This window comes from Eumetopias jubatus, unplaced genomic scaffold (genome assembly GCF_037043125.1).
Source record: "Eumetopias jubatus isolate StellerSeaLion01/CBP00866 unplaced genomic scaffold, mEumJub1_p1.0 scaffold_7, whole genome shotgun sequence".
NCBI lineage: Eukaryota > Metazoa > Chordata > Mammalia > Carnivora > Otariidae > Eumetopias > Eumetopias jubatus.
In genome coordinates this window covers 94571740-94599156 of record NW_028274813.1, presented here as the reverse complement: position 1 = coordinate 94599156, position 27417 = coordinate 94571740, and the positions used below count along the sequence as shown (strand labels likewise).

The 27417-nt window shown below is 37.2% G+C and overlaps 1 protein-coding gene across 2 annotated transcripts in view; it reads left to right on the top strand.

Annotated features, from left to right (window-relative positions):
• The window catches only part of WDR72 (WD repeat domain 72), a 191467-nt gene that overhangs the window by 85395 nt on the left and 78655 nt on the right, over positions 1-27417 (top strand). For both annotated transcript variants that reach the window (XM_028100465.2, XM_088024800.1), the window contains exons 14-16: positions 16420-17237; positions 19843-19934; positions 23890-23969. In XM_028100465.2, coding sequence (XP_027956266.1) covers positions 16420-17237; positions 19843-19934; positions 23890-23969 — 990 coding nt within the window. The remainder of the gene's footprint in view (positions 1-16419; positions 17238-19842; positions 19935-23889; positions 23970-27417) is intronic.

The following is a 27417-nucleotide window of genomic DNA, read 5'->3' as shown; positions in this document are numbered from 1 at the left end:
AATCTCTGTATTTTTCATAAAACAAAAGCAACTATCTGAAATTTTTAGTAGCAAAGATGTAGGCAGCTACCATAATTTCTTTTCATATCCAAGTACTGTATCTTCTATTCTTGGTGGCTTAAGTTTGGAAGATAACTTCTTCTATATTAGATTATAAATTCATCTACAGTGTAGACTTGTTTCTCAGAAGATTTCCTACTTCAAGAAATTATGTTACCTTTTCTGTAAAACTACTTGAAAAACTTTGTCATATATCTTTTGATGTGGATACTTTCCCTTGATGATAGATATATTTTGGAGGATTCCTATTATTTTTTTCTTGCATAAATTACACCTGTAATACATCAACTGTGACTTCCAATTTTTGTTTATTTCATCAATAGAAATAATTTAAAAATTTTCAGAGTAACCAGAGTACTGAATCTTTGTATTTTTTGTGTGATTATTTTCTAATCTGTTACAGTGGCTTCATCAGTATCTAATTAGCCCATGGGTTTTAGAGAGACTCTTCAACATAGGGTCTTTCAGATTACCACCCTTAGTTTTCTTAGGGATTGTATTTTACGTGCAGAGTGCCTCAATGTTTACATAACTTATTAAAATATGCAAAGTTATAAGTGCACCTGGGAAAAGAAGGATGACAACAAGAGGAGTGAAATTACTGGAAAGTCAATATCTTAGTTCCCGTGATTAGCGTGCAGAAAGCAGAAAGTGATCTACCAGGAGTCAGAAGAATTGGAGAGCATGGGTTAATCTGATGAGTTAGCTATTAAAAAGATTAAAAATGGGTTTTATTTTTAACTGAAAAAGTGAAATGAAATTATTAAAATAATGTAATTTATTTTATTTTATATTTACTAAGTTTAGATTATGATTGCAATTGCACACTAATTCTTTAAATGACTATAGAACAAATCGTGTATTTTGTCACGTGTATTTTTTTTCTAATTTAATTATATGGTACACAGTCTGTCACTTTTTACTTCATTTTTGAATTTCACAGAGTTATTTTAGAAAAGTACTGAAAAGATAAGTTTTCCACAGGCTTCTCTTGCACCCTTTATGTTAAAAGATTGTCATTTGAAGCATCTGAATTAATTTTCTCTTCTTCAGTTGTTAACTGGTATCCTCTGCTGGATCCTTAATTGTCACTGGCGTTGGGTGAGACTCAGTTCTGGCATTCCTGTCTGGATTTAGTGTAATCCTTCATTTTCATTTTTTTTCTTCATTTTAATTTTTTTTAAGATTTTATTTATTTATTTACTTGACAGATAGAGACATAGCGAGAGAGGGAACACAAGCAGGGGGCATGGGAGAGGGAGAAGCAGGCTTTCTGCCGAGCAGGGAGCCCGATGTGAGGCTGGATCCCAGGACCCTGGGACCATGACCTGAGCTGAAGGCAGACGCTTAACGACTGAGCCACCCAGGCACCCTCTTCATTTTCATTTTTAACAGCATTTGCTATCTACTCTGTGATTGGAACGCATCTTAATAATCAGTCAAAGCCTGACTAATGGGTGGGGTGGGACTTTATGTTAGAAAGGGAGGCATGTTTGGGTACTAGTTTTATAAGTGATCTGTTCATTAGTGAATGTTTTCCTATAATGATGGCTTTTCCTTTTTTATACATCTGTGAATATGGTGTTTCCTGCAATGAACGCTTAGCTAATGAGGCTCCTTTGTACATCTTAGAAATAATAAATAAGAAACATTATTCTATTCTTGGAGACATTTAAGTCATATAATGTCATCTGAAGAATAGTCAGGAAAAAAATGGACTAGGAACCTGACTTAGCCATTTACCAAATGAGGAACCAAACAAGTCACTTTATTTCTCTGTTCCTCATTTTCCCTTGGTTTAAGATCAGCTAATTTCTAAATTCTTCCTGCTCTCACATAACCAAATACCTAGAATATTTCTGCAGCTAGCATCTATACGTCTTTTCACATAGTATTTAAATAGTTGTATTGGGTATTATTGCACATAGTCACAAAAGTGAGAAGATGAAGGTAGTTTTAAGCATCAGTTTTATCAGACTTATTTTGTGGTTGTGGTAGGTTGGGCAGGTCAGCTCCTTTCACAACAAACGCAGTGGGGGATCCAGTATGTTTTCAGAGAGAAGTTTTATCAGAACATGTTGTCAGACAGTGCATAGCCAGCCACCTTCAAAGGCAGGGGGTAAAACCAGTCTTGTTTAACCATTTTGTCTTTCTGAACCTGAAAAAAGAAGAGGCACAAGCTGAACATGGCAGGATAAAGGAAAAATAAGTAAATGAACAGACTTTTTAAAATAAAGATGTTAGACTTATACCTTCACATCTATCACATTTTTTTCTTCTACACTTTCGAGTCTTTTGGTACTTCTTTTTTATGTGTATATTGGGTTGCTGAGAGTTTGAGTTTTGTGTTGTTGACTTTAGTTTGACTTGTCATTTATTCTGAGTTCTTGCAGGGAGTGGAAGAATAATTTCTGTCCTGCTGGCCATCTGGGATTCACTTTCAGACTTTCTGACTCAGTAGCTTTTCCCAAAGTCTGTGTACTCAGACAAAGAGCTCATTTCTGTGTGTCTCTTCCTACTCCCCACCTGCTGTTTAGAGCATTCACATGTAGATATATCAGTACCATTTTACTCCCCAGGCCCCCAAAGTTCAGAGGTTGGAATGGACTATTGTCCCTTAATACTATCCTGTTGCTGTCCAGATTGTAAACAACACCTCCTCTCTTGCTTCAGCCTGGAACTTCAGAGAGTGGGACTAAAGGTGATGGGATATTGGGGAAAATACCAGCACCTTCTCTATTTGTACAAAGCCTGGACAGCACATTTTGGGGAACTATCCATCAGGCAATCAGAGATTGCCACAACACATGAACTAATAACTTAAAATTTATATTTAGCCCCCACACTTTTGCAGTGATGTAGATTCAGTGAAATACTTTTTTGTGTTTAACTACTTATTCTAGACTTCTTAATTGTAATCAGATTGATGAATATTTCTAAAATACTTCTGTTAAAATGATGGTTTACATTGCACAACATTATTCAGTCGTGATTTAGCATAATACTTTTATTTTTTTTTAGCAGGCTATTTTTAAAAGAATTCTTGTTGGCAGAATATATTGTGTATAGTATCATATAAATATAAATAAGGTTAACATTTATTATAGCCTTTGCTAAACATTACTAAATATTGTGCATGTCCAGTCTATAATGTGAAAGCTCAATAATTACTATTATTGGCATTAGTTGTCATTCTGTATTACTTATGTTCAAAATGATGGTTATATTGTTTTTAAAATCCTTTGGTGACATGACTTTAAAAAATATACTATTTCTTAAAAGATTTAAAAATTTTTAAACAATGATAACAGTCTAGAATTATAATATTCAATCATTTTAGGACATTAAGATATAACAATATTTTATACTTATAATCTAAATCCACTTGTTTCCGGGGTGCCTGGGTGGCTCAGTTGGTTAAGCAACTGCCTTCGGCTCAGGTCATGATCCTGGAGTCCCTGGATTGAGTCCCGCATCGGGCTCCCTGCTCGGCGGGGAGTCTGCTTCTCCCTCTGACCCTCTTCCCTCTCATGCTCTCTGTCTCTCATTCTCTCTCTCTCAAATAAATAAATAAATCGACTTGTTTCCAAATGAAAACCAACTTTAGTATATGTTAAAAAAAAAAAACTTAGGGGGCGCCTGAGTGGTGCAGTTGGTTAAGCTTCCGACTCTTGGTTTAGGCTCAGGTCGTGATCTCAGGCTGTTGAGATCAAGCCCTGCAGCAGGCTCCTTTCCCTCTCCCTCTATGCCTCCCACCCACCCACCTCCACACTCTCTCTCTCTCCCTCAAATAAATAAATCTTTAAAAAATTGGAATAATATTTATGATTTGAAAATATTCTAAAGTGTCAGTTTCTCCTGAGGCTTAAGGTGATTATATTTAGGACAGAAATTTAGGATTTTTGTTTACAGCAGTGCAATGGGTCTATTTTGGCTGCATGGATCACAAAATAAGAGGATGAGACCAAACCAGGGAGTGTGTCATATTGCTAGAATCATTGCTGTGATTTTGACTGGCCCAGTAATTGAGAAGTCTAGACACTGTGGCCAGAGATTACAGCTTTGGGGAAATGGAAGTGCATAGGAGAGTGGAACTCTTTGTCTTCAGCCTGCTTGATTAGCCTGTAATTCAGAAGTAATCATAGCTAGAGTTTGTGAATAGGTGACTTCCTCCCTTAAATACCCATTCAAGCGTCACAGCGTAATACCTTTGAAACTCAAGAGAGTCTGCAAGGCTTTAATGCAATCTGGCTCCTGTCCTGTCTGGCTCATCTGCATTTCCATATTCTGCTCTCCATCCGTACTAAAATTGTCCCAGTACATGCTCTCTGCATACATCCTCACCCCAACTCCGGCCGTCACTCCAGGAGTCTTTTCATGTTTTTCTCTTTGCCTGGAGTACTTGGTCTTGCACTTTCTTTTAGTTCATTTCTCCTTAATCTTTCAGATTGCAGTCTGTTGTCACTTCTGCTCAGACTTCGTGGGTGGTGAAGGCCGGATATGAGACGCCTGCTTCAGGCCTTCATAGCTTCCTACATTTGCCCTTACTCTGCTCTTGTCCAGGCTATTTGATTCTTGCTGGGCACCTATCTCTCTCCCCTTTGAGTGTGAAGGGTGGGAGCTGCATCTATGCAGTTCCTGAGTCTTGTGCCATATTCTGTGGACAGCTACTCATACTGTGTTCTACTTAGTAAGCTCCCCACAAGGACCTCTTGAATGTCTGCTGAATGAATGAAAACAGGGATAAACCCAAAGCATAGATCTGGGAATGGTATCCTCCAAGAACATGAAGTAGCATCTCAGTTAGAGACAATGACAGTGAGGCATAGAGCTTTTTCTTTTTTTTATGATGTTCAATTAGCCAACATATAGTACATCATTAGTTTTTGATAATAATGTTCAATGATTCATTAATTGCACATAACACCCAGTGCTTATCACATCACGTGGATAGTGAATATTTTTTAAAGATTTATTTACTTATTTGAGAGATAGAAAGAGAGAGTATGGAGCAGGAGGGGCAAAGGGAGAGGGAGAGAGAGAATCTCAAGCAGACTCCCCTCTGAGTGTGGAGCCTAGCTGGGTGCTCAATATCAGGACCCAAGACCATGACTTGAGCAGAAATCAAGAGTCAGATGCTTACCCGACTGAGCCACCCAGGCCCCGAGAAAATGATGGTGTATATTTTTAAGACTCTTGATTCATGTCACCGTGATGTTTTTGAAAAAAGATAAGGCCATCTAAATGTCATCAGAGTCCTGTTAAAATGCGCACTCAACAGCATGGGATCCTCTACTTTTTGTTTTCTATAAGTTTGAGGAAAACTTTAGGAAATATAAGAGTTCAAAAGCAGTGTGGTATGTAAAATTTTATACTTGTTTCATTTTTATTGAGACAAGTGGTTTAAAAACTATCCCCCTCAGTGGTATTTTTGTCTCTTTTGCTCATTTTATTTCTGGAGATATGAGTATTTTGCTAATTAATTTTTGTGAGTTGCTTATATATCTGGAATATTAGCCTCTGATTTTCTAGCAAATCTTCTTACACTTTTAAATTTAATCTGATTAATGTATTTTTGGGGAGAGAGGCACAGTGTTAAAAAATATCTAAATAGCCATATCTATTATTGACATTTTCCTTGGCAATTCTTATTACCTGGCTGGCTCGCTCAGTAGAGCACGTGACTTAATCTCAGGGTTGTGAGTTTAAGCCCCATGCTGAGTGTAAAGATTACTTAAAAATAAAACCTTTAAAAAATAGGTATAATTAAAAGGAGATGTTAAGAAATCTCTGTGATTTTATAAAAATGGGATTATAATTTTTAATCTAGGTAGTTTCCATAGACACTATATGTGAATTTCTTGCTGTGGTATTAATATATTTTACAAAAACAAAACAAAACAAAAAAAAACCTCTTTTAAATATCTGCTTAGTATTTTAATATGTGCACATATTATAATCTACTTAACCAAATCTATACTATGGGACATTTAAGTTATTTTCAGCTTTTTGATGTAGAAATTTCTATAATGAACATTATTTTTCATATAATTTTGTGTATCTTTGAAATTTTACCCTTAGGATAAATCATTTTTAAAAGAATTTCTGTATCCAAGGTTATGTAATATTTAAGGTTGTTGATACATTTTGCTAATTGCCTTTTATAAAAGAGATGCCAATTTACACTCATCGTGAAATGTAAGAGAGCGCCCATTTCTCTCTCTCTTATCAAAACTAAATACAGTAGTCCCCCCTTATCCATAGTTTCAGTTACCCATGGGTCAGATTAAAAACAATAGATAAATAAATTGTATCATCATATAGCATCATACTTTACAGCAGTGAAAATGAAAGAACTACAGCTATAATCATCAACAAATTTGAATCCCACAAGTATAAATTTCATCATAAATAAAGCAAATTGGAACATTATAAACTGTATTAATTTTTATATGAAAATATAAAACAAAAAAATTAAATAGGTCAGTTGGAAATACATATTTAAGGTTAAGATGTTAAATGAAACCAAATAAATCATACACATGAAATTCAAAGTATTGGTCACCTCTGACAGTAGGCAGAGGTATAGAATCAGGGAAGGTTCTATTTCTTTAGCCAGAATGGGGACACTTTGTTAATAGTCCTTTGACATTTCTTAACATTATTTATTTACTATGAAATGTATAAAATATGGAAAAAATAAGCACAGGACAAAAATGGATAGCACAGTGAATTATCTCAAAGCACTTACCTGCATAATCACTACAAAGATTAAGTAATAAAATATTCAGCATTGTAGAAACTATGTCCTCCTGTCCTGGAAAGGTAACTACTCTTCTTATAGATTTAATATCTGTTCGTGCATCCTTAAACCCTGTTGGGGATTTTTGCCCCTGTTTTTTTAACTTAACATGAATGAAGTCATATAGCTAATTATTTTTTGTCTGGCCTATTTGGTCAACCTTATGTGGATAGATTCACACAATTTATACATGATGTTGAATGTCTTTAGTCCCCTCATTTTCACTGTTGTATATTTTTCCATTGCATGGATACATCATAATGTCTATCCCATTCCACTGTCAGTGGACATTTAGGTTCTTGTCTGGGGTAATAATGAATAATGGTGCTATATAGTTATGTCCATGTTTCTTTGTATACAACATTGATAATCCTAAAAACACCAAATTTATGGTTTATATGTTATGTTGTATGTATTGAACATTACATAATAATAAATAATATAAGAAACCTTCTTTGCCAAATTAATAGGTAAGAATGGTATTATTATTTCAGTTTTGCTTCTATGTTCTACCGGTGGTAAGCATTTCCTCTCATATTTTAATTTGGATGCTATTCTTTGTGAATTGCTGCTGATTCTATTTGCTCATTTTTCAGACTGTATAGTAATCTTTATTTTTGAAATGAATTCTTAATAATTATATTAACCTTTGTACTATCTTATTAGAGGAAATATTTTTTTTTACGTTTGCCGCATTTCATTTTTTTACCTTTAAATTTTTAATGGTTGGTTTTTTAAACTTTCTTTTTTTTATGATTGTAAATTAAATATAACACTGCAAAAAACAACATAAAACTAAAACAAAAAAAGAAAAAAATAAACAACAAAAAAAACCCTGAGGTATAAATAAAGATCATCTTAATCCTCTCTTCTCAGTTAATTGTTAACATTTTGGTGCATGCCTTTTGTGACTATATAAATATATATAGAGAGAGAGAGAGACTATATACATACACACACACATAATATATATATTTACGTTGACTATATATTAACTATATCTAATGTATACATATATTTATATTATATATTAAATATATGTGTGTAAATCTACTTACATATGTAAATATATCTATATATTCATACGTGTAGTTTTACAAAAGGGGGATTATGTTTTCTGCCTAAGAGAGCATTTTTTCCCAATAAAAATAGTTTTACACCATCATTTTAAAATAGTTGATGGTGTTCCATTGTATACATATTCTAATCATTCATTCAACAAATATTTATTGAGTCCCTTAGTAATGCTGTATATCTGCATCATTTTATAGGCATGGGGGACAGAACAATGCACAGAACTCCTGCAAAAGTGGAGTTTGAATGGTATGGGGGAATTATACAGTAAACAAATAAATTTCTCATGTGATGTACTGTAATCATAAGTACTAGGAAGGAAGAAAGCAAGGAAGAGGATAGAGAGTAATGGGTTGGAATGAGGGGAGAGGGTACCCAAAGTAGGACTCATAAATGAGCAGAAACATACCTGAAGTATGAGAAAGCACCATGCCGATATGTTGGGCAAAATCATTTTAGGCTTAGAAAGAACAATGAATAATGCAAGACTTAAAGAAAGAAAGAAAGAGAGAGAGAGAGAGAAAGAAAGAAAAAAAGAAAGAAAGAAAGAAAGAAAAAGAAAGAAAGAAAGAAAGAAAGAAAGAAAGAAAGAAAGAAAGAAAGAAAGGAAGGAAGGAAGGAAGGAAGGAGGGAGGGAGGGAGGGAGGGAGGGAGGGAGGGAGGGAGGGAGGGAGGGAGGGAGGGAAGGAAGGAAGGAAGAAAGAAAGAAAGAAAAGCTCTTTGATATTGGTTAGCCTCTAGGTTACATTCAAGTATTTCAAATTTTAAACAGATTTGAAGAGACCATTTTTGTCAAGACTTTCTAAATTCTTGCAGATGTTCTGTTCTTCTCCTTAATTTTTTTAAAACATTTTATTTATTTATTTTTAAGAGAGAACATGAGCGCGCATGCAAAGGGAGAAGCAGGCTCCCCACTGAGCAGGGAGCCCGATGCGGGGCTCGATCCCAGGGCCCAGGGATCCTGATCTGAGCCGAAGGCATGTGCTTAACCGACTGAGCCACCCAGGCGTCCCATGTTCTCCTTTTTTTTTTTTTTTAATTATTTTTTATTTTATTATGTTGTTAATCACCATACATTACATCATCAGTTTTTGATGTAGTGTTCCATGATTCATTGTTTGCATCTAACACCCAGTGCTCCATTCAGTACGTGCCCTCTTTAATACCCATCACCAGGCTAACCCATCCACCCACCCCCTCCCCTCTAGAACCCTCAGTATGTTTCTCAGAGTCCATAGTCTCTCATGGTTTGTCTCCCCCTCCGATTTCGCCCCCTTCATTCTTCCCTTCCTGCTTTCTTCTTTTTTTTTTTTTAACATATAATGTATTATTTGTTTCAGACGTACAGGTCTGTGATTCAACAGTCCTACACAATTCACAGCACTCACCATAGCACATACCCTCCCCAATGTCTATCACCCAGCCACCCCGTCCCTCCCACCCCCACCACTCCAGCAACCCTCAGTTTGTTTCCTGAGATTAAAATTCCTCACATCAGTGAGATCATATGATACATGTCTTTCTCTGATTGAGTTATTTCACTCAGCATAATACCCTCCAGTTCCATCCACGTCATTGCAAATGGCAAGATTTCATTCCTTTTGATGGCTGCATAATATTCCATTATGTATATATATATATATATATATATATATATATATATATATATACCACATCTTCTTTATCCATTCATCTGTCAATGGACATCTTGGCTCTTTCCATAGTTTGGCTATTGTGAACATTGCTGCTATAAACATCGGGGTGCACATACCCCTTCGGATCCCTCCATTTGTATCCTTGGGGTAAATACTCAGTAGTACAATTGCTGGGTTGTGTGGTAGCTCTATTTTCAACTTTTCGAGGAACATCCATACTGTTTTCCAGAGTGGCTGCACCAGCTTGCATTCCCACCAACAGTGTAGGAGCGTTCCCCTTTCTCCACATCCCCGCCAACATCTGTCATTTCCTGACTTGTTAATTTTAGCCATTCTGACTGGTGTGAGGTGGCATCTCATTGAGGTTTTGATTTGGATTTCTCTCATGCCGAGCAATGTTGAGCACTTTTTCATGTGTCTCTTGGCCATTTGGATGTGTTCTTTGGAAAAATGTCTGTTCATGTCTTCTGCCCATTTCTTGATTGGATCATTTGTTCTTTGGGTGTTGAGTTTGATAAGTTCCTTATAGATTTTGGATACTAGCCCTTTATCTGATATGCCATTTGCAAATATCTTCTCCCATTCTGTTGGTTGTCTTTTGGTTTTTGGACTGTTTCTTTTGCTGTGCAAAAGCTTTTTATCCTGATGAAGTCCCAATAGTTCATTTTTGCCCTTGCTTGCCTTGCCTTTGGCGATGTTTCTAGGAAGAAGTTGCTGTGGCTGAGGTTGAAGAGGTTACTGCCTGTGTTCTCCTTTAGGATTTTGATGGACTCCTGTCTCACATTTAGGTCTTTCAACCATTTTGAATCTATTTTTGTGTGTGGTGTAAGGAAATGGTCCAGTTTCATTCTTCTGCACGTGGCTGTCCAATTTTCCCAACACCATTTGTTGAAGAGACTGTCTTTTTTCCCTTGGACATTCTTTCCTGCATTGTCGAAGATTAGTGGACCGTAGAGTTGAGGGTCCTTTTCTGGGCTCTCTATTCTGTTCCACTGATCTATGTGTCTGTTTTTGTGCCAGTACCATACTGTCTTGATGATGACAGCTTTGTAATAGAGCTGGAAGTCCGGAATTGTGATGCCACCAGCTTTGCGTTTCTTTTTCAACATTCCTCTGGCTATTTGGGATCTTTTCTGGTTCTATACAAATTTTAGGATTATTTGTTCCATTTGTTTGAAAAAAGTGGATGGTATTTTGGTAAGGATCGCATTAAATGTGTAAATTGCTCTAAGTAGCATTGACATCTTCACAATGTTTGTTCTTCCAATCCATGAGCATGGAACGTTTTTCCATTTCTTTGTGACTTCCTCAGTTTCTTTCATGAGTATTTTATAGTTTTCTGAATACACATCCTTTGCCTCTTTGGTTAGATTTATTCCTAGGTATCTTATGGTTTTGGGTGCAGTTGTAAATGGGATCGACTCCTTAATTTGTCTCTCTTCTGTCTTGTTGTTGGTGTATAGGAATGCCACTGATTTCTGTGCATTGATTTTATATCCTGCCACTTTACTGAATTCCTGTATGAGTTCTAGCAGTTTTTAGGTGGAGTCTTTTGGGTTTTCCATATTAAGTATCATATTATCTGCAAAGAGTGAGAGTTTGACTTCTTCTTTGCCGATTCGGATGCCTTTGATTTCTTTTTGTTGTCTGAATCCTGTGGCTAGGACTTCTAGTACTATATTGAACAGCAGTTGTGATAGTGGACATCCCTGCCGCGTTCCTGACCTTAGGGGGAAAGCTCTCAGTTTTTCCCCATTGAGAATGATATTTGCTATGGGTTTTTCATTGATGGCTTTTATGATGCTGAGGTATATACCCTCTATTTCTATACTCTGAAGAGTTTTGATCAAGAAAGGATGCTGTACTTTGTCACATGCTTTTTCTGCATCTATTGAGAGGATCATATGGTTCTTGTTCTTTCTTTTATTAATGTATTGTATCACGTTGATTGATTTGCAGATGTTGAACCAAACTTGCAGCTCAGGGATGAATCCCACTTGGTCATGGTGAATAATCCTTTTAATGTACTGTTGGATCCTATTGGCTAGTATTTTGGTGAGAATTTTTGCATCCATGTTCATCAAGGATATTGGTCTGCAATTCTCCTTTTTGATGGGGTCTTTGTCTGGTTTTGGGATCAAAGTAATGGTGGCCTCATAAAACGAGTCTGGAAGTTTTCCTTCCATTTGTAATTTTTGTAACATTTTCAGAAGAATAGGTATTAATTCTTCTTGAAATGTTTGGTAGAATTCCCCTGGGAAGCTATGTGGCCCTGGGCTTTTGTTTGTTGGGTGATTTTTGATGACTGCTTCTATTTCCTTAGTGGTTATGTATCTGTTCAAGTTTTCTATTTCTTCCTGGTTCAGTTTTGGTAGTTGATACATCTCTAGGAATGCATCCATTTCTTCCAGGTTATCTAATTTGCTGGCATAGAGTTGCTCATAATTGTTTATATTTCTTTGGTGTTGGTTGTGATCTCTCCTCTTTCATTCATGATTTTATTTATTTGGGTCATTTCTCTTTTCTTTTTGATAAGTCTGGCCAGGGGTTTATCAATGTTGTTAATTCTTTCAAAGAACCAGCTCCTAGTTTCGTTGATCTGTTCTACTATTCTTTTGGTTTCTATTTCATTGATTTCTGCTCTGATCTTTATTATTTCTCTTCTCCTGCCGGGTTTAGGCTTTATTTGCTGTTCTTTCTCCAGCTCCTTTAGGTGTAGGGTTAGGTTGTGTATTTGAGGCCTTTCTTGTTTCTTGAGAAAGGCTTGTATTGCTATATACTTTCCTCTTAGGACTGCTTTTGCTGCATCCCAAAGATTTTGGACACTTGTGTTTTCATTTTCTTTGGTTTCCATGAATTTTTTAAATTCTTCTTTAATTTCCTGGTTGACCCATTCATTCTCTAGTAGGATGCTCTTTAGCCTCCATGTATTTGAGTTCTTTCCGACTTTCCTCTTGTGATTGAGTTCTAGTTTCAAAGCACTGTGGTCTGAAAATATGCAGGGAATGATCCCAGTCTTTTGGTTCTGGTTGAGACCTGATTTGTGACCTAGGATGTGATCTATTCTGGAGAATGTTCCATGGGCATTAGAGAAGAATGTGTATTCTGTCACTTTGTGATGGAATGGTCTGAATATGTCTGTGAAGTCCATTTGGTCCAGTGTGTCACTTAAAGTCTTTATTTCCTTGTTGATCTCTTGCTTAGATGATCTCTCCATTTCAGTGAGGGGGGTGTTAAAGTCCCCCACTATTATTGTATTGTTGTCGATGTGTTTCTTTGCTTTTGTTATTAATTGGCTAATTGGCTGCTCCCATGTTAGGCACAGAGATATTTACAATTGTTAGATCTTCTTGTTGGATAGACCCTTTAAGTATGATAATAGTGTCCTTTCTCATCTCTTATTATAGTCTTTGGTTTAAAATCTAATTTGTCTGATATAAGGATTGCCACCCCAGCTTTCTTTTGGTGTCCATTAGCATGGAAATTGTTTTCCACCCCTCATTTTCAATGTGGGGGTGTCTTTGGGTCTAAAATGAGTCTCTGGCAGACAGCATATTGATGGGTCTTGATTTTTTATCCAATCTGATAGCCTGTGTCTTTTGATTGGGGCATTAGCCCATTTACATTTAGGGTAACTATTGAAAGATATGAATTTAGTGCTATTGTATTGCCTGTAAGGTGACTGTGACTGTATATTGTCTGTCTTCCTTTCTGGTCTATGTTGCTTTTAGGCTCTCTCTTTGCTTAGAGGACCCCTTTTAATATTTCTTGTAGGGCTGGTTTCGTGTTTGCAAATTCCTTTAGTTTTTGTTTGTCCTGGAAGCTTTTTATCTCTCCTTCTATTTTCAATGACAGCCGAGCTGGATATAGTATTCTTGGCTGCATATTTTTCTCGTTTAGTGCTCTGCATATATCATGCCTGTCCTTTCTGGCCGGCCAGGTCTCTGTAGATAGGTCTGTTGCCAGTCTAATGTTTCTACCATTGTAGGTTACAGATCTCTTCTCCTGAGCTGCTTTCAGGATTTTCTCTTTGTCTCTGAGACTCATAAGTTTTACTATTAGATGTGGGGGTGTTGACCTATTTTTGTTGATTTGAGGGGGGTTCTCTGTGCCTCTGGATTTTGATGCCTGTTTCCTTCCCCAAATTAGGGAATTTCTCTGCTATAATTTGCTCCAATATACTTTTCTGCCCCTGTCTCTCATTCTTCTTCTGGGATCCCAATTATTCTAATATTGTTTCATCTTACAGTATCACTTATCTCTCGAATTCTACCCTCATGATCCAGTAGTTGTTTCTCTTTTTCTCAGCTTCTTTATCTTCCATCATTTGGTCTTCTGTATCACTAATTCTCTCTTCTGCCTCATTTATTCTAGTAGTTAGAGCCTCCATTTTTTATTGCACCTCATTAATGGCCTTTTTGATTTCAGCTTGGTTAGATTTTAGTTCTTTTATTTCTCCAGAAACAGTTTCTCTAATAACTCCCATGCTTTTTTCAAGCCCGGCTAGTATTTTAAAGATACTCTAGTTCCAACATCTTACTAATGTCTGTATTGATTAGGTCCCTGGCAGTCGGTACTGCCTCTTGTTCTTTTTTTTGAGGTGATTTTTTTCTGTCTCGTCCTTTTGTCCAGAGGACAACAGATGAATGTGAGAACAAAATGCTAACAGGGTAACAATGTCCCCAGAAAAATATACACTAAACAAATCAGAAGAGACCTAAAACTGGGGGAAAGAAAGGGAAAGAAAGAAAAAAGAAAAAAGAAAAAAAAAGAAAAAGATAAACAAACAAACAAAAAAAACAGAATATGATCAAATATGATCAGGCTGGTGCATAGATCAGTGCCACACACTAGATTTTGGGCATATTTTGGTCTGTTAGAAGAAAGTGCCTCCCAAAATTTTAAAGAAAGAAAAACTTATATATGTACAAAAATAAGGGTAAGTATGATGAAGGGATGGAATATGACTGTAAAGATGAAAATTATAAAAGATTTTATAAAAGGAATTGATAAGAAAAGAAGCTGGTTGAAAAAAGAAAGAAGGGGATTTAAAAAAAAAAGGGGGGGAGATCAGGCAGGAGACTAGAACAAAGCCATACCCTAGAGATTTAGGATATATTTTGGTCTGTTAGAAGAAGCTGTATCCCAAAATTTTAAAGAGAGAACAACTTATATATATGTACCAAAAATAAGGTTAACTTCTATGAAGGGATAGAATATGATTCTAAAAATGAAAAATAAAAAAGATTTTTTTAAAAAGGAATTGATAACATGTTGGTTGAAAAGGGGAAAAAGAAAAATTCAAAAAAAAGAAAAAGAAAAAAAAGAAAATTTAAAAAATTAACTTTGAAAGACAAAAGAATCATGGGGAAAAGGCCATGAATTCTATGTGCAGTGTTCCCCCAGCACTGGAGTTCTGCCATTCTCATTGATCAGTAAATTTGGTCTTGGCTGGCTGTTCTTTTTTTTTTTTTTTTAAGATTTTTTTATGCTGATCTTCTGGGGGAGGGGCCGTTGCCGTGGTTCCCAAATGTCTTTGCTGGAGGCAGAATTGCCCCATCCTTGCCAGTCCCGGTTAAGTAATCTGCTCAGGTTTGCTCTCGGGAGCTTTTGTTCCCTGCAAGCTTTCCATACAGCTTTGGAGGATAAGGGTGAAAATGGTGGCCTCCCAATCTCTGCCCTGGTGGAGCCGAGAACTCTGGGCCCCGCTCCTCAGTGCGCCCCTAGAGAAAAGCAGTCACACTCCTGTCTCCCCCGTCTCTGGCCACATTCCGTGCTCACCCGGCCCGTGACTGAGCGTTTCTATCTCTGGCACCTGACCCCGTGTGGAGTCTCCAAACCCAGCAGATCCCTGCGGTGCTTTCCCCTGCCACTCCTCCCTGGGGAGGAAGGGTAGTCTCCCTGGATCTGCCGCTTGTTGGGTCGCTGCTGGAAGAGCAGCAGCCCAACTGTGCCATGGATCATGGTTTATTGCAACCCCGAGCTGAGAGCTCGTTCCTTGGCTCCATCTCTGCAGCCAGCTTCCTCGCTCTGATACCTGGGAGCTCTGCCGCACTCAGGCACCCCCGGTCTTCCTGTGACCCCGAGGGTCCTGAGACCACACTGTCCCGTGAGGGTTCCACCCCCCGCTTAGCCACTGGAGCAACGTCCTTCAGTGGAGCTGACTTCTAAAAGTTCCAATTTTGTGCTCCGCGGCTCTATCACTTGCCAGAAGTGGCCCACGGAGGCCCCGTCCCCCGCCGTCTGTCTACTCGAATATTGCCTCCGATTCACTTCTCCGCACGTCTTACCTTCCAGAAAGTGGTCACATTTCTGTTCAGAGAGTTGCTGCTGTTCTTTTCTTTGATCCCCTGTTGAGTTTGTAGGTATTCAGAATGGTTTGATCCCTATCCAGCTGAATTCCTGGGACTAGACGAAATTTAGGTCTCCTACTCCTCCGCCATCTTGTTCCTCCCTCCCTCCTTAATTTTCAAACCTGCTTTTTTCCCTTTGTATGCCTTCATGGCTATGTTGATAGGAAGATATGAAATCACATATGAAAAGACATTAATCTGATGCTATCTTACTTCATAGGCCAAATTCATATTTTTTAAAGGAAAAATAAAAGTTTTAGGAAGGAAAAAATAATTTTTAAGGAATATTGAAATATAGAATGTTTAATTTAGAGGGAAGTTTTTATAGCAGACAAAATAATTGAAATAACTTGCCTTTAATTGTACTTCTACTTAATACTTTCATTTTATGCCATTTTAATATGGAACTTTTAATAAAATCACTTAAAAAATAAGAACCCTGACACATAATTTTTTTTTTTTTAATCTCCTTTAGGTTGCTGATGCCAAGTCTTTCTCAGGACCTTTTAGTGTCTTGCCTGTGAAGACAAAATGGAGTAACATTGGTTTTCATATCCTTCTGTTTGATCTGGAAAATCTTGTTGAACTTTTGCTGCCAACTCCAATCTGTGATGTTGACCCTTCCAATTCATTCTATGGTAGTGAGATCCTGAGAAGAGCCAAAAGCACAGTGGAGAAGAAAACGTTGACGCTGAGAAGAAATAAAACTGCCTGTGGTTCTCTCTCAGCGGAGGTGCAAGCCAAGCCTGTTGGTGAAAACCCAGCTCAAGGAGATAATGCTGTCAAATTCTTAGAAGAAAGTGATGGCATTAAAAGGCAGAAGAAAACAAAGAACTCCAAAAAGAGGCACCCTAAGCCATCAAGAAAAGTGGATGCCAGCATCACAATAGACGCAGCTAAATTGTTCCTATCTTGCTTTTTGCCATGGGGTGTGGATAAAGAATTAGATAATCTCTGCATTAAGCATCTCAATATTTTAAAGCTTCAGGGTTCTGTTTCCTTAGGACTTGCCGCAAATGAAGATTGCTTCTCGTTGATGCTGCCGGGGTGGGATGAATGCAATGCTGAAATGAAAACAGACTATTCAAAAGTTAATTTATTTTCCAAAAAAGTTTTGGACTTGTCAAATAAATACACGTCCACGCTTCCAAATCAGGTTGGGATGCTGAGAGGACTGGAGAATAATTGTGATTCTTTGCACGAGTCAAACACTATAGTTTATTTATTGAGCAGACTATTTGTAGTTAATAAGTTAGTTAACATGCCTTTAGAGTTTGCATGTGGAACTGACAGGTAAGACATGCATAAAGATTTTGACTACTGTTATTTGGGACATTAAAAAAACTATCATTATTTGCTATATTTGGCTTTCTACCCTCGCTCCCTCCTCTCCTTCCTTTCTTTCTTCCTTTTTTCAAATGAAGAGTAAGCATGCAACAGCTCCTTCAGCTCAAAACACATGTAAGAAAAACTTCCTCTTAATTCTTTGGGATCAGAGAATAATTTGGGCAATAAATCTATATATTTTAAAATTTATTCATTCAACAAATATCCACTACTCTCATGTGTCAGGAAAATCATAGTGCTGGGAGCTGAATGATTTAATAGATAGGTAGACTGAGAGATAGATGATAGATTGACTCATACACACCTTGAAATCCATTTTACTTGGTGTGAATTAAATATGAACAAAAAACATTTAAGTAAATGCCAATGATAATGTATTTCACATATCATCGGAAAAAGTTTTACACTTTCATACCTCAAATCCCACCATTTGATTTATACTTTGGCATATTAAACTAGAGGTGGCAATCAGTAATTCATTTACAAAAAGTGCAGTTTAGTAAAAATAGCTATTGTTTTTTGAATGTTTAATATCTATTAGTCACCATGTAAGTACTTTACTTACATGATTTCATTTAATATGCAAGGCTAGCATATAGGTACTATTATTTTGCTCTTTGTAAAGATGAGGATATTGAGACTTATGGAGAGAAATTATCAACTCCAAGATTAATTCATCTCCTTAGAGGCTGATTCAAAGCTGAGCACCAGTCTAATTCCAGAGCCTGATTCATTACCAACCTTAACTCTGTGTGTTTACCTTCTTCCACTGCTAAAATTCAGTCTGATGTTAGAGGATTGAATTCACGCACTTACTGCATATGTCCTTAGCACTAGCCTACAGAGGAAATAGAAATAAATTTCTCATTTGGGTAGGAACTAATTCAGATGATAAAAATAATGCACATGAAATAAATAGAAAACACTGAAAGTAGGGTAAAGGAATGAGGAAAAATCTTTGTACTATAAGTAAGTATTTTGGTTTTCAGAGTAAAGAGAATAATTAGCGTGAGATGAAGTCATCGGGACGCTTTTACAGAAGAGACATTATTTGCACTGCCCATACATGGTGGTAAACGGTCCTTGACATTTCTGTTATGTGATAGAAGCTCAGTTCCAGGCACTGTATGGTCAGCACAGTTCTTGCCCTCAGGGGGCCTACAGTTTGGTAGCAAGTCTACGTGGATTATTTAGGACTCGATGTTATGCTTCCTTACATTATAATGCTTCTGTACTACAGCTATACTACAAGGTTTCCCATTTTCTGTTCTGTGGCCCTAATACAGAGGAATGGACTGGTAAAATTTTGTGGTTTGTTTACTTAATTTTCCTCTCTTCTCTGTGTGTGTGTGTGTGTGTGTATATATATATATATACACATACATATACACACATTTAAGTTTCATATAGGCTTCTTTTACTTTTCTTTCTATGACTAAGAAAATTATAAAGCACTGACAGCATGATACACAAAAAATGCAGTCAGCCTGGATCCTGAAAACCTGGGAATAAATCCTGGTTTTGTTGTTTAACTAGGCACACGTAGCTTTGGACAAGTCACTTAGCCCCTCTGAGCCTTGGTTTCATTTAGAAAATGAGGTGGGTGGGATAGGTGACCGCTAAGATTTCCTCAAATTCTTAAAAACTTGGGCTGCTAGCAAATTATATCTGCCTAATCATGATCCCACAGATCCAGCGAGGGACTTCGTTACTGTTTGATGGAGGTTTTCATTCTGAGTTCGCCCCTTATGGGGTGTACAGAACGTAGAGGGTGTGTCTGGTGCATGGAGGGGGGATTATGGGCTTTCAGCCTGCCTTCCACTACTTAGGCCTTAAAATTGCTGCCATACATTAGTTAATTCTTTACAAAATTCTTCATTAAAACAAATTATTGAAGGAGTTGTCAGGATTAGAGACTGCTTCCCAAAATCAGTCATTTCAACGTTGATCTGCTGTCAGACTGCGTGTCATTTTGTAGGAAATCAAAATAAATGTGTATTGGATTTGTCACACCAAATCCTTCCAACAGATTTGGCCATTTCACTGACATTTCACTGTGATTGTGAAGGTTGAGAAATCCTTGTGGGCTTAACAACTGGGCACATAACGTAACTGCATTTTAAGGAAAGAGCCATCTGCCTATAAGAATATCCCTGAACAGTATCTAAAAGTTGCTATGACTGAATCACTGGCCTGCCTTCCTCAGGTCCTTACAGTACCTGGGGAGAACTCTGGCAGATGTCAACATATTAGGATTCAAAAATATTGCATTAACCACAAATTACATGACCTAATATAGTGGGACTGCTCTTGGAAAAGTGAGTCACAAAATAATTCTGGCAAACTAAGAGTCAAAACGGGGATTAAGGTTTTAGGTAGGAACAAAGTGGGGAAATTTACCAAAGAGATTAATGTTGGACATGATTGCTAAAAATAATCTGTGTTCAATTCCCAAAATTTTTTGAAGTGGTCATGCACTCAAATCTTCAATTTATTTCTAAAAATACTTTTCATATATCGTTAATGATATCCTCTGTTTCTTCTCCCACAGGTCTTTCAAAATGGAATCTGTGCACAGCAAGGCAAAAAGTTCTGGGAATGAGATTTTGACTATTTCAAGCTTGTATGGTTACTTACGAAATGGTAAAGGACTTACAGATATGTCTGATTTTTTTTTCCTTTATGAAATAGAATAACTAACCTGTCTGTAACTGAATCGCATGCTATAGTTTAGAATGAGCAGTGTTTGCATTTATTATTTGATTTAGTCTGCATTTCACATGGGTATACTTTTGTATTCTGTCTGTATTTGAAATATACATGATTTTTTATTAAAATTAATAATGTTACAAGACATAATGTGATGAATTTCATCAAATGATCTTTGAAATGCCTGAAAGTCTGAAAATTTTCAGCAAAAGAAATATTTGGATATTAAATTAAGGTCACCTGTGATTTATGGGGAAGTTTATTACATCAGTATCTTTATTACCAAATAAATGATTATTATATGAGAGAATTTTATAGCTTTTTCAGAAGGTTATATACTGATCCTTGAATTCTTCTGCGTAATCATCTTGGTGTTTAGATTTTCTTTTGATGCCAAATAGCTAATTTATCCTCAAAACCTGCTTCTCTAAATATTTGACATCTCAGTAAGTGGCAAATCTGCCCTTCTAGTTGTTCAGGCCAAGAACTTTGGTGTCATTTTGACCCTCCCCTTTTTTGTGTACCCCACACCCAATCTTTTAGTAGATATATTGGTTCTCCCTTCAGAATATATCCCAGATTCTGACTGTTTCTCTCTACCCACAGGACTGCCCCCCCAGAGTCTTCATCCCTTCTTGCCTCCCAACCACCCTTCCACTCCTAACACTCCTTCCCATACTCTATTCGAAGTTAAGCAGCCAGAATGTCCTATTGGAAACGAAGTCAGAACATTATGCTGCTGCTTAAAACCTTTCAGCAGCTCCTGTTCCACTCTGAATAAAAGCCACAGTCCTTAGGAGAGCGTACAAGGCCCAGTATAACCTGGCTGTTCTGCTTCTGTCATTACACGCATACCCCCCCCCCATCTGACCTCATCTCCTTGTACTTACTTACCCCTTGCTTCGAGTGGTCCAGCTACACAGGACCTTTTACTCTGACCCAAACATGACGGGCAGTTCTTAGGGCCTTCTGCTGCCTGGAATGCTCTTTCCTCAGATCGCAGAACTGAACCTGCTGCCTCCCACCTCCACCTTACATCCTTCGTGCTTGCTCAGATGCCATTTTATCAAGGAAGGTGTCCTCCTTTCTCCCCAGCACACTCTATCCCACTCCCTGTTTTACTGTTTTCCATAATTCTTTTTACTCTCTGATGTAATATATATCTTTCTTTTTTTCATTTGCCATCTACGTCCTGCGACTAAAATGTAAGCTCCGTGGCGGTTATTTTTTTATGACAGTTTTATTTACTGCTTCATCCCCAGTTCCCAGAACAAAGCCTTCAAGGAATTAAGCAAATACCTTTGGATTCATGCGTGAATAGTAAATAGAATGATGGCTTTGGAAATAGATGGCTGAGGTTTAAGATCTAGTTCTGCCACTTAACTACCTGTGCAGCTGTGGGCATGTCTTTTACTCCTTCAAAAAGCTGTATTTACTACACTTGTAAAATGGGAATAAGACTCTAGACTTGGTGAAGTTCTGCAGTATACCATCGATACATTGAGATGCCCTGAACAATGGTACATAGGGGCCTTCTCAAGGCTACTGAAAAGAATATTTGGAATATTTTAAAGTGAGAGTTTATTAATAGCTTCCAATTTTTGAGTGTCTAGTATATTCAAAGAATTATGCTAATGGCTTTACACATATTCTTTCAATACAGAAACAACCTTGCACAGTAGGAGGGACTATCTTTGTTTTACCCTTGGGAAAATTGGGGCTCAGGGAAGTTAGATGACTCACTCGGAGGCAAAGAGCTGTTGAGCAGAGGGGCCAGGATTCCAGGCCAGCTCTGTCTGGTCCCAAACCACTTGCTCTTTGCATTACATCAACACACTTCTCAGGATTACAACTAGTGTCCCCTCTAAATGGTCCCAGTCTGGGTTGCCTGCCTTCTCCTTAAATAGTAGCCCTTAGTAGGGCATTCATCCTTGTTTTCATTTTTTATAACATTAAGAAAAGGATTAGTGTTTAAAGCATAATATAAGTGGTTTCTGCAGAGATGGAGAGGGTTGCTAACCAGAGCCACGGAGGCTCCGGCTTTTCCTCTGGCCACCCCAACCAAAGCAGCAGGAGCAACTGGTGTTATTACTGAATAGTCCCTCCCATGTTTAGAGGTGGCATTTATAGCATTTAAGATTCACAGAGATCCTAAACATGGTTTTGTGTTTTAGTAATTGGAAGATGGTAGGTGAAAGGAAAGGAGGGGTTCGTTTTATGCTATTAATTCTGTAAAGTCAAAGCCTGAATAAAGGAATACTCTGAGGTGCTCATTCTAAAGGGTTGACAGGAACCAATACCCACTTCTGTCAGCAAAAATGGTGACTCAGTGATATTGGTCGGCCTGGGCTGTTTTCTTTTTATCTTTCCCCCTGATGTTGCAATTAATTCTTTAGTTCACTGACAGTGCCAAGAAAAGTTGGCTCTCATTTCTACTTCATATTAAAATTTTAACATCACATTAAAGTGCACCGTGAAGTAGCCCATGATGCCAGTAAGTAGTTAAAGTTGAGACCAATACTTAGCTTTGATGTAAAGTCACAAGGTCATCAGAATGAGAGAGCAGGGGCAGGAGAGAGATCAAAAGAAAATTTTCTCTTACGTGCTGCGCTCATGAAGAAATGGAAAATATGACTTCAAAATCATAGTGCTCTATCATATTTAAATGTTTTATGCACTGATCTTGGTCATTTCAAATTCACATCATATGTTCCATCAGGGAAAAATAGCGATATTAATAATGAGTCAGAAGTTTCATATATATCCCTTTAATATTCTCAGTTCCCATTATGTTTAATACTTTCTATCACATTTCCCTTGACCACTAATGTGATATATAAAAATATATATATAACAAAATATTTATAAAATATATGTTTGTACATATATACACACAAATAGACAATATCTATTAATATATAAAATGGTGATTCAATGAAAAGCATACTGGATTGATACTAACTTAAAGAGTTGATGCCAGAATTTCAAACACATATTAATACATTAATTTAAATAATGATTAATTTTCTCTCCAATGCAAGCCATCATCATTTTTCCTTATCTCACTCCCACGATCTGGCACCAAGATAATATACTTTAGCCATCAGAAAGCCTTAATTGATCAATTTTTCATTTGGATGATAATATGTACATTTTCAATTAATGAAAAGGCACTTATTAAGTGCTTTTTTGTGTAGGGGGCTGCTGGACACTCTATGGATCAATTTAAATAAACCAAGCCCTGGCTCACTCTTAAAAATTTCACACTGAACATTAAGGCAAATAGATAGAAAGGACATTCAAAAGGGCAAACTTAAAAGAAACAATACATAACAAAATGAGTCAAATTAAAACATAAGTGCTATATCTATTGATCAGAGTAGTATAGCCGGGTAAGGACAAATCAGAGGAAGTCTTTTATATGATTTCTGTATGATAGATGCTGATTCATGGCAAGGTAGTATGTCAGGATCTATTTGCATGAGGAAGGAATTGTAAAATTTGGCAGTCTGTTTTGAGTGGGAACATTATTCATTGCAGTCTGTTGGTAAAAGTTACAAAGATGGGTTTAGGGTATAAAGATGAATTTGATTTGATGTGAATATGTATTCATATAATTGTCAGACATACATATAAATTAATAAATGGTTCTTGACTCTGGTTATACACGAAAGTCATCTGAGGTACTTTTATAAAGTATTAATGCCTCCCCTCCCCTCCCCCTGGGACCTATTAAATCAGAATCTTTGAAAGCTTGAACCCAGACATTGGTGTTTGTGGAAAAAAATGCTCCCCAGGTGACTCTAACATGCAGCCGGGGTTGGGGATCATTGGGCTGCATCCATGTTTTAATACTCTCGAGATACAAACGTGTTCTCTGTATTTCTAGGTAAGAATGACTCCCATATACCCGACGCTGACGTTTCACTTTGGAAGCTCATTTCTTGTTGGAGAGACCACTCTGTGCAGGTATGACATAGTGCATGTTCTTGAAGTTACTGGAAGAGTTCCCTGCTGTTCCTTTCTATTCTGTGAGTGGCTCATGCATATTCCCCTTAACCTGAGAGTACCCGTAAGTGGCTAATATTTCCTCCCCAGTCATTTCATTTACCAGGACTAATGCAGAGACCAGTAATGAGGGGAGAAGTGGAAATGACATATGCAAGGATGCATAGGCTAGGTGGGGTGAATAGAAGGCCTGAGGAGGGGTTGTTCCTATTGTTACAGGTACCTTATTGCCTATGAAGGTTTCGGTTTGTGGCAGAATTGTCTATTCTTTGATTTCAAAATGTGCCATGACATAAAAGTCCCTAAGCTTGGGAATTTGGTATGTGGACTTAGGAATCATTTCTCTATCTTAAGAGTACCTCATCTGTAAGCTGTTTGAGAGAACGGGTTTCTTCAAGGCCCAATTTAAGTCCTTCTCTCTCTTTTAAGGCTTTTGTGGATCCTGAAAGCTTACCGGGTAGCTTTGTACATTGTACAGTAAATACCTGTGCATTGATTAGATGAATATTTATTGGGACTTAATTCTTCTTCATGAGCTTAATAATGTCAAATGTGCAAGACAAGTATAGCAGTAATTCCAATTACAAATGCTTATTCTTAGTTATAGGAAAACAAAGAAAGTTAACTCAGAACACATTGTGGGGTTGACAGCACAAAACCAAATAAACACAGGTGGAATGGGTATTGAAACTTGTTACCATGGCCTGCAAGTTTCTACATGATTTGCCACTAGCCTAACCTCTTCATTCATCATTCTCCCCCCTGCTCTAACTAGCCACACAGACCTTTTTATTTCCAAAATACACAACGCTTATTTCTACCTCAGGACCTCACTGTTCTCTTGGGCTGGAATTCTAATTTTTCCATTCATCGTTTGGGTATTTACTCAAAAGCCAACTCCTCTACGAAGTCTTCCCTGATTACCTACCTCATGTTGTCACCACACCCTCCCCCACCCTATACCTCCAGTCACCATGGCAGTACACAGTTTATTTTCTTTGTTGCAGTTGCTTTTAATGGAAATGCTTCCATTTGCTTTTTTGCTTGCTTATCTTCTGCCTTCTTGCTGTCATAGAAGCTTCCTGAGAGCAGGGACTTGGTCCGTCTCACTCACCTCTCAATCAACAATGCCCAGAAAGGCAGTAGTCACAACAGCCTGTCAATAAATATTTAACGAATGAATGAATAGCCATGCAAAAAGCCTCTTTGACAATCAGATAAACATTAGTATATGTTGACTTTACCGGCGTGTTAGCAATCATACCAGTGTGTTAGCAATCATCCTGTAAGAGTCGCTATTAAAGGTAAGATTTTCCTCCCCCCGGTAGCCTAAGAATTCCTCAACAAGGGGTAAAAATCCTGAAGGAAAAGAATTCAACAGAAAATTTATCCTGTTTTTGCTCTAACTAAAGATCTTTTGTAATTGCTCATTTGGCCTTCAAATAAATTTTAATGTGGTTTGGACATGTCTGGACTAATGGACCTTTAAGGTTCTATGATTCTATGACCTTGTGTAAAAGTCCGGCAGGGCGACAAATGTTACCAGAGCATTGATTACTCACTTTATAGGAAGTCTAAGCTTCAGAGTTCTCTCAGCTCTGCCACTAACCTGATGAATAGCTCTGGAAGATAGGTGTGACTTGTTGATTATTTTCCTCACGTGTAAAATGGGAATGATAATTCCTGGGTCCTTTGGGAGCAACAGAGGCTCTTGCAGGTATTCATTAACCAATCCTCAAATTCCTTATAAAGCTGTTCATTTGAGCAGTTAGTCAAATCATGTTAAGTCGAATCTACTTTTGAATGTATTTTAGTTGGTAATGGAATGCTTCTGTCAAACAGCAAAATCCTACCTCAGAAATTGAAGGGGGGGTAAGAATATGTTAATTTTGCAGATGAATGAGTTTGTCTGGAGTTTTGTGTGTTTGGCATGTGTTATATGAGTCTTGTGTCTAATGGCATGAAATACCAACAGAGAAATAAATGCTGGAAAAGCAAAGTAAGGTTTTGGGGTTGCTAAGTTGCATGTTTCCAAAGCTTCACTAAAGTTCTCTGGATTTTATAATCTAACACCAGTGGGTGAAATCATGACATCCAGGCCTCCAGGGACAAGTGTTGCTTTTCCAGGAGATGCTGCAAAGACATGAAAAGTCAGTGTGAACCCAGTGTTGAGAAAATGCTTTTGTCCTGGAAAATCTGGACATTGGAACCACAAGCAGGCCACAGGGGCTCTCATGAGTCTTCATAATGCTCTGTGCTATTTTACAGAACTTTGCTATGTCAAGGTTTTAGTAGAAAACCATTAAAATTTTTAGCTTGCCTATGGCATAGTAATACTTCTAGTAATAAGTATATGGCCCAGATTTGTGGCTGTCTCTTTCCAGCCAATGGATTTGTAAATCTTCACTTAAATCTCTGCACATTCCCTCATAAGAGTGTAATGCTTTGCACATCTGTCTTTTCAAAGAAAATTATTTCTATACATTTGGAAGGCAGCTTTACAGCTGTAGTGCTTTCAATTCTAGCTCATTATTAAATTCAAAAAGTTATACAATATATGGTCTAAAAATTTTATATTTTGTTGGGGAAAATTCTATCCCTACTAACTAGCTGCAAAATTTATCTGCTATATTTATATACTAGAGAGATTTAAGTATTGATAGAAATTATCAATAAATTCTACTTTCTACACATTATATGTTATATTTTTAAGTACAGAATCTCTTTCAATTCCATTAGCATTTATTTAGTACCCACTGTATACAGATACTGGTATAACATTATTACATGCTTATAAGATGTACCATCTGTCTGTGGATTGGAGCCATGCTGAGTATTGATTTCATACTGAGCACAAAGTGTGGGTTTGAGTTTGTTTCTAATTGGGTGTATGCCATTCAGTATTCGCTTTTAAGTTGTGTGACTGAGTATCCTATTCATTATGGTTAATATGTTTTATTCCGTTATTTCTGCTTCCTCTTGTTTTTCAATGATACTCATATTATTTACTCTTATAATGTACATTGATAGTGACAATGTCAAAAAGCCCCAAAATTCAATAGTTAAAAAATGTGGTCATGATACATAAATCTAATAATTAGAAATGTTCAATGAAATTGCATACATCCCCATATATTTTTAGGAAAGAATATTGACCCAAGTTGTTATCCAGTGGTATAGAACATTGTAATCTAAATTACAACTGTAGATGCTCCTCAGAGGTGGTAATAATCCCAGTGTGAGAAGGCAGACACGATCCCATGGGAACATGTGGCCAAACTGCCCATTTTGAAGGACAGACCACAGTCTGGATGTATTACAGGTCTGCAGACAACCTCCAGTATCCTCCTGATTTATAGGTAGGGACACCAGCAAGTTCCATATAGGCTTCTGTGATTGAAAGCTCTCA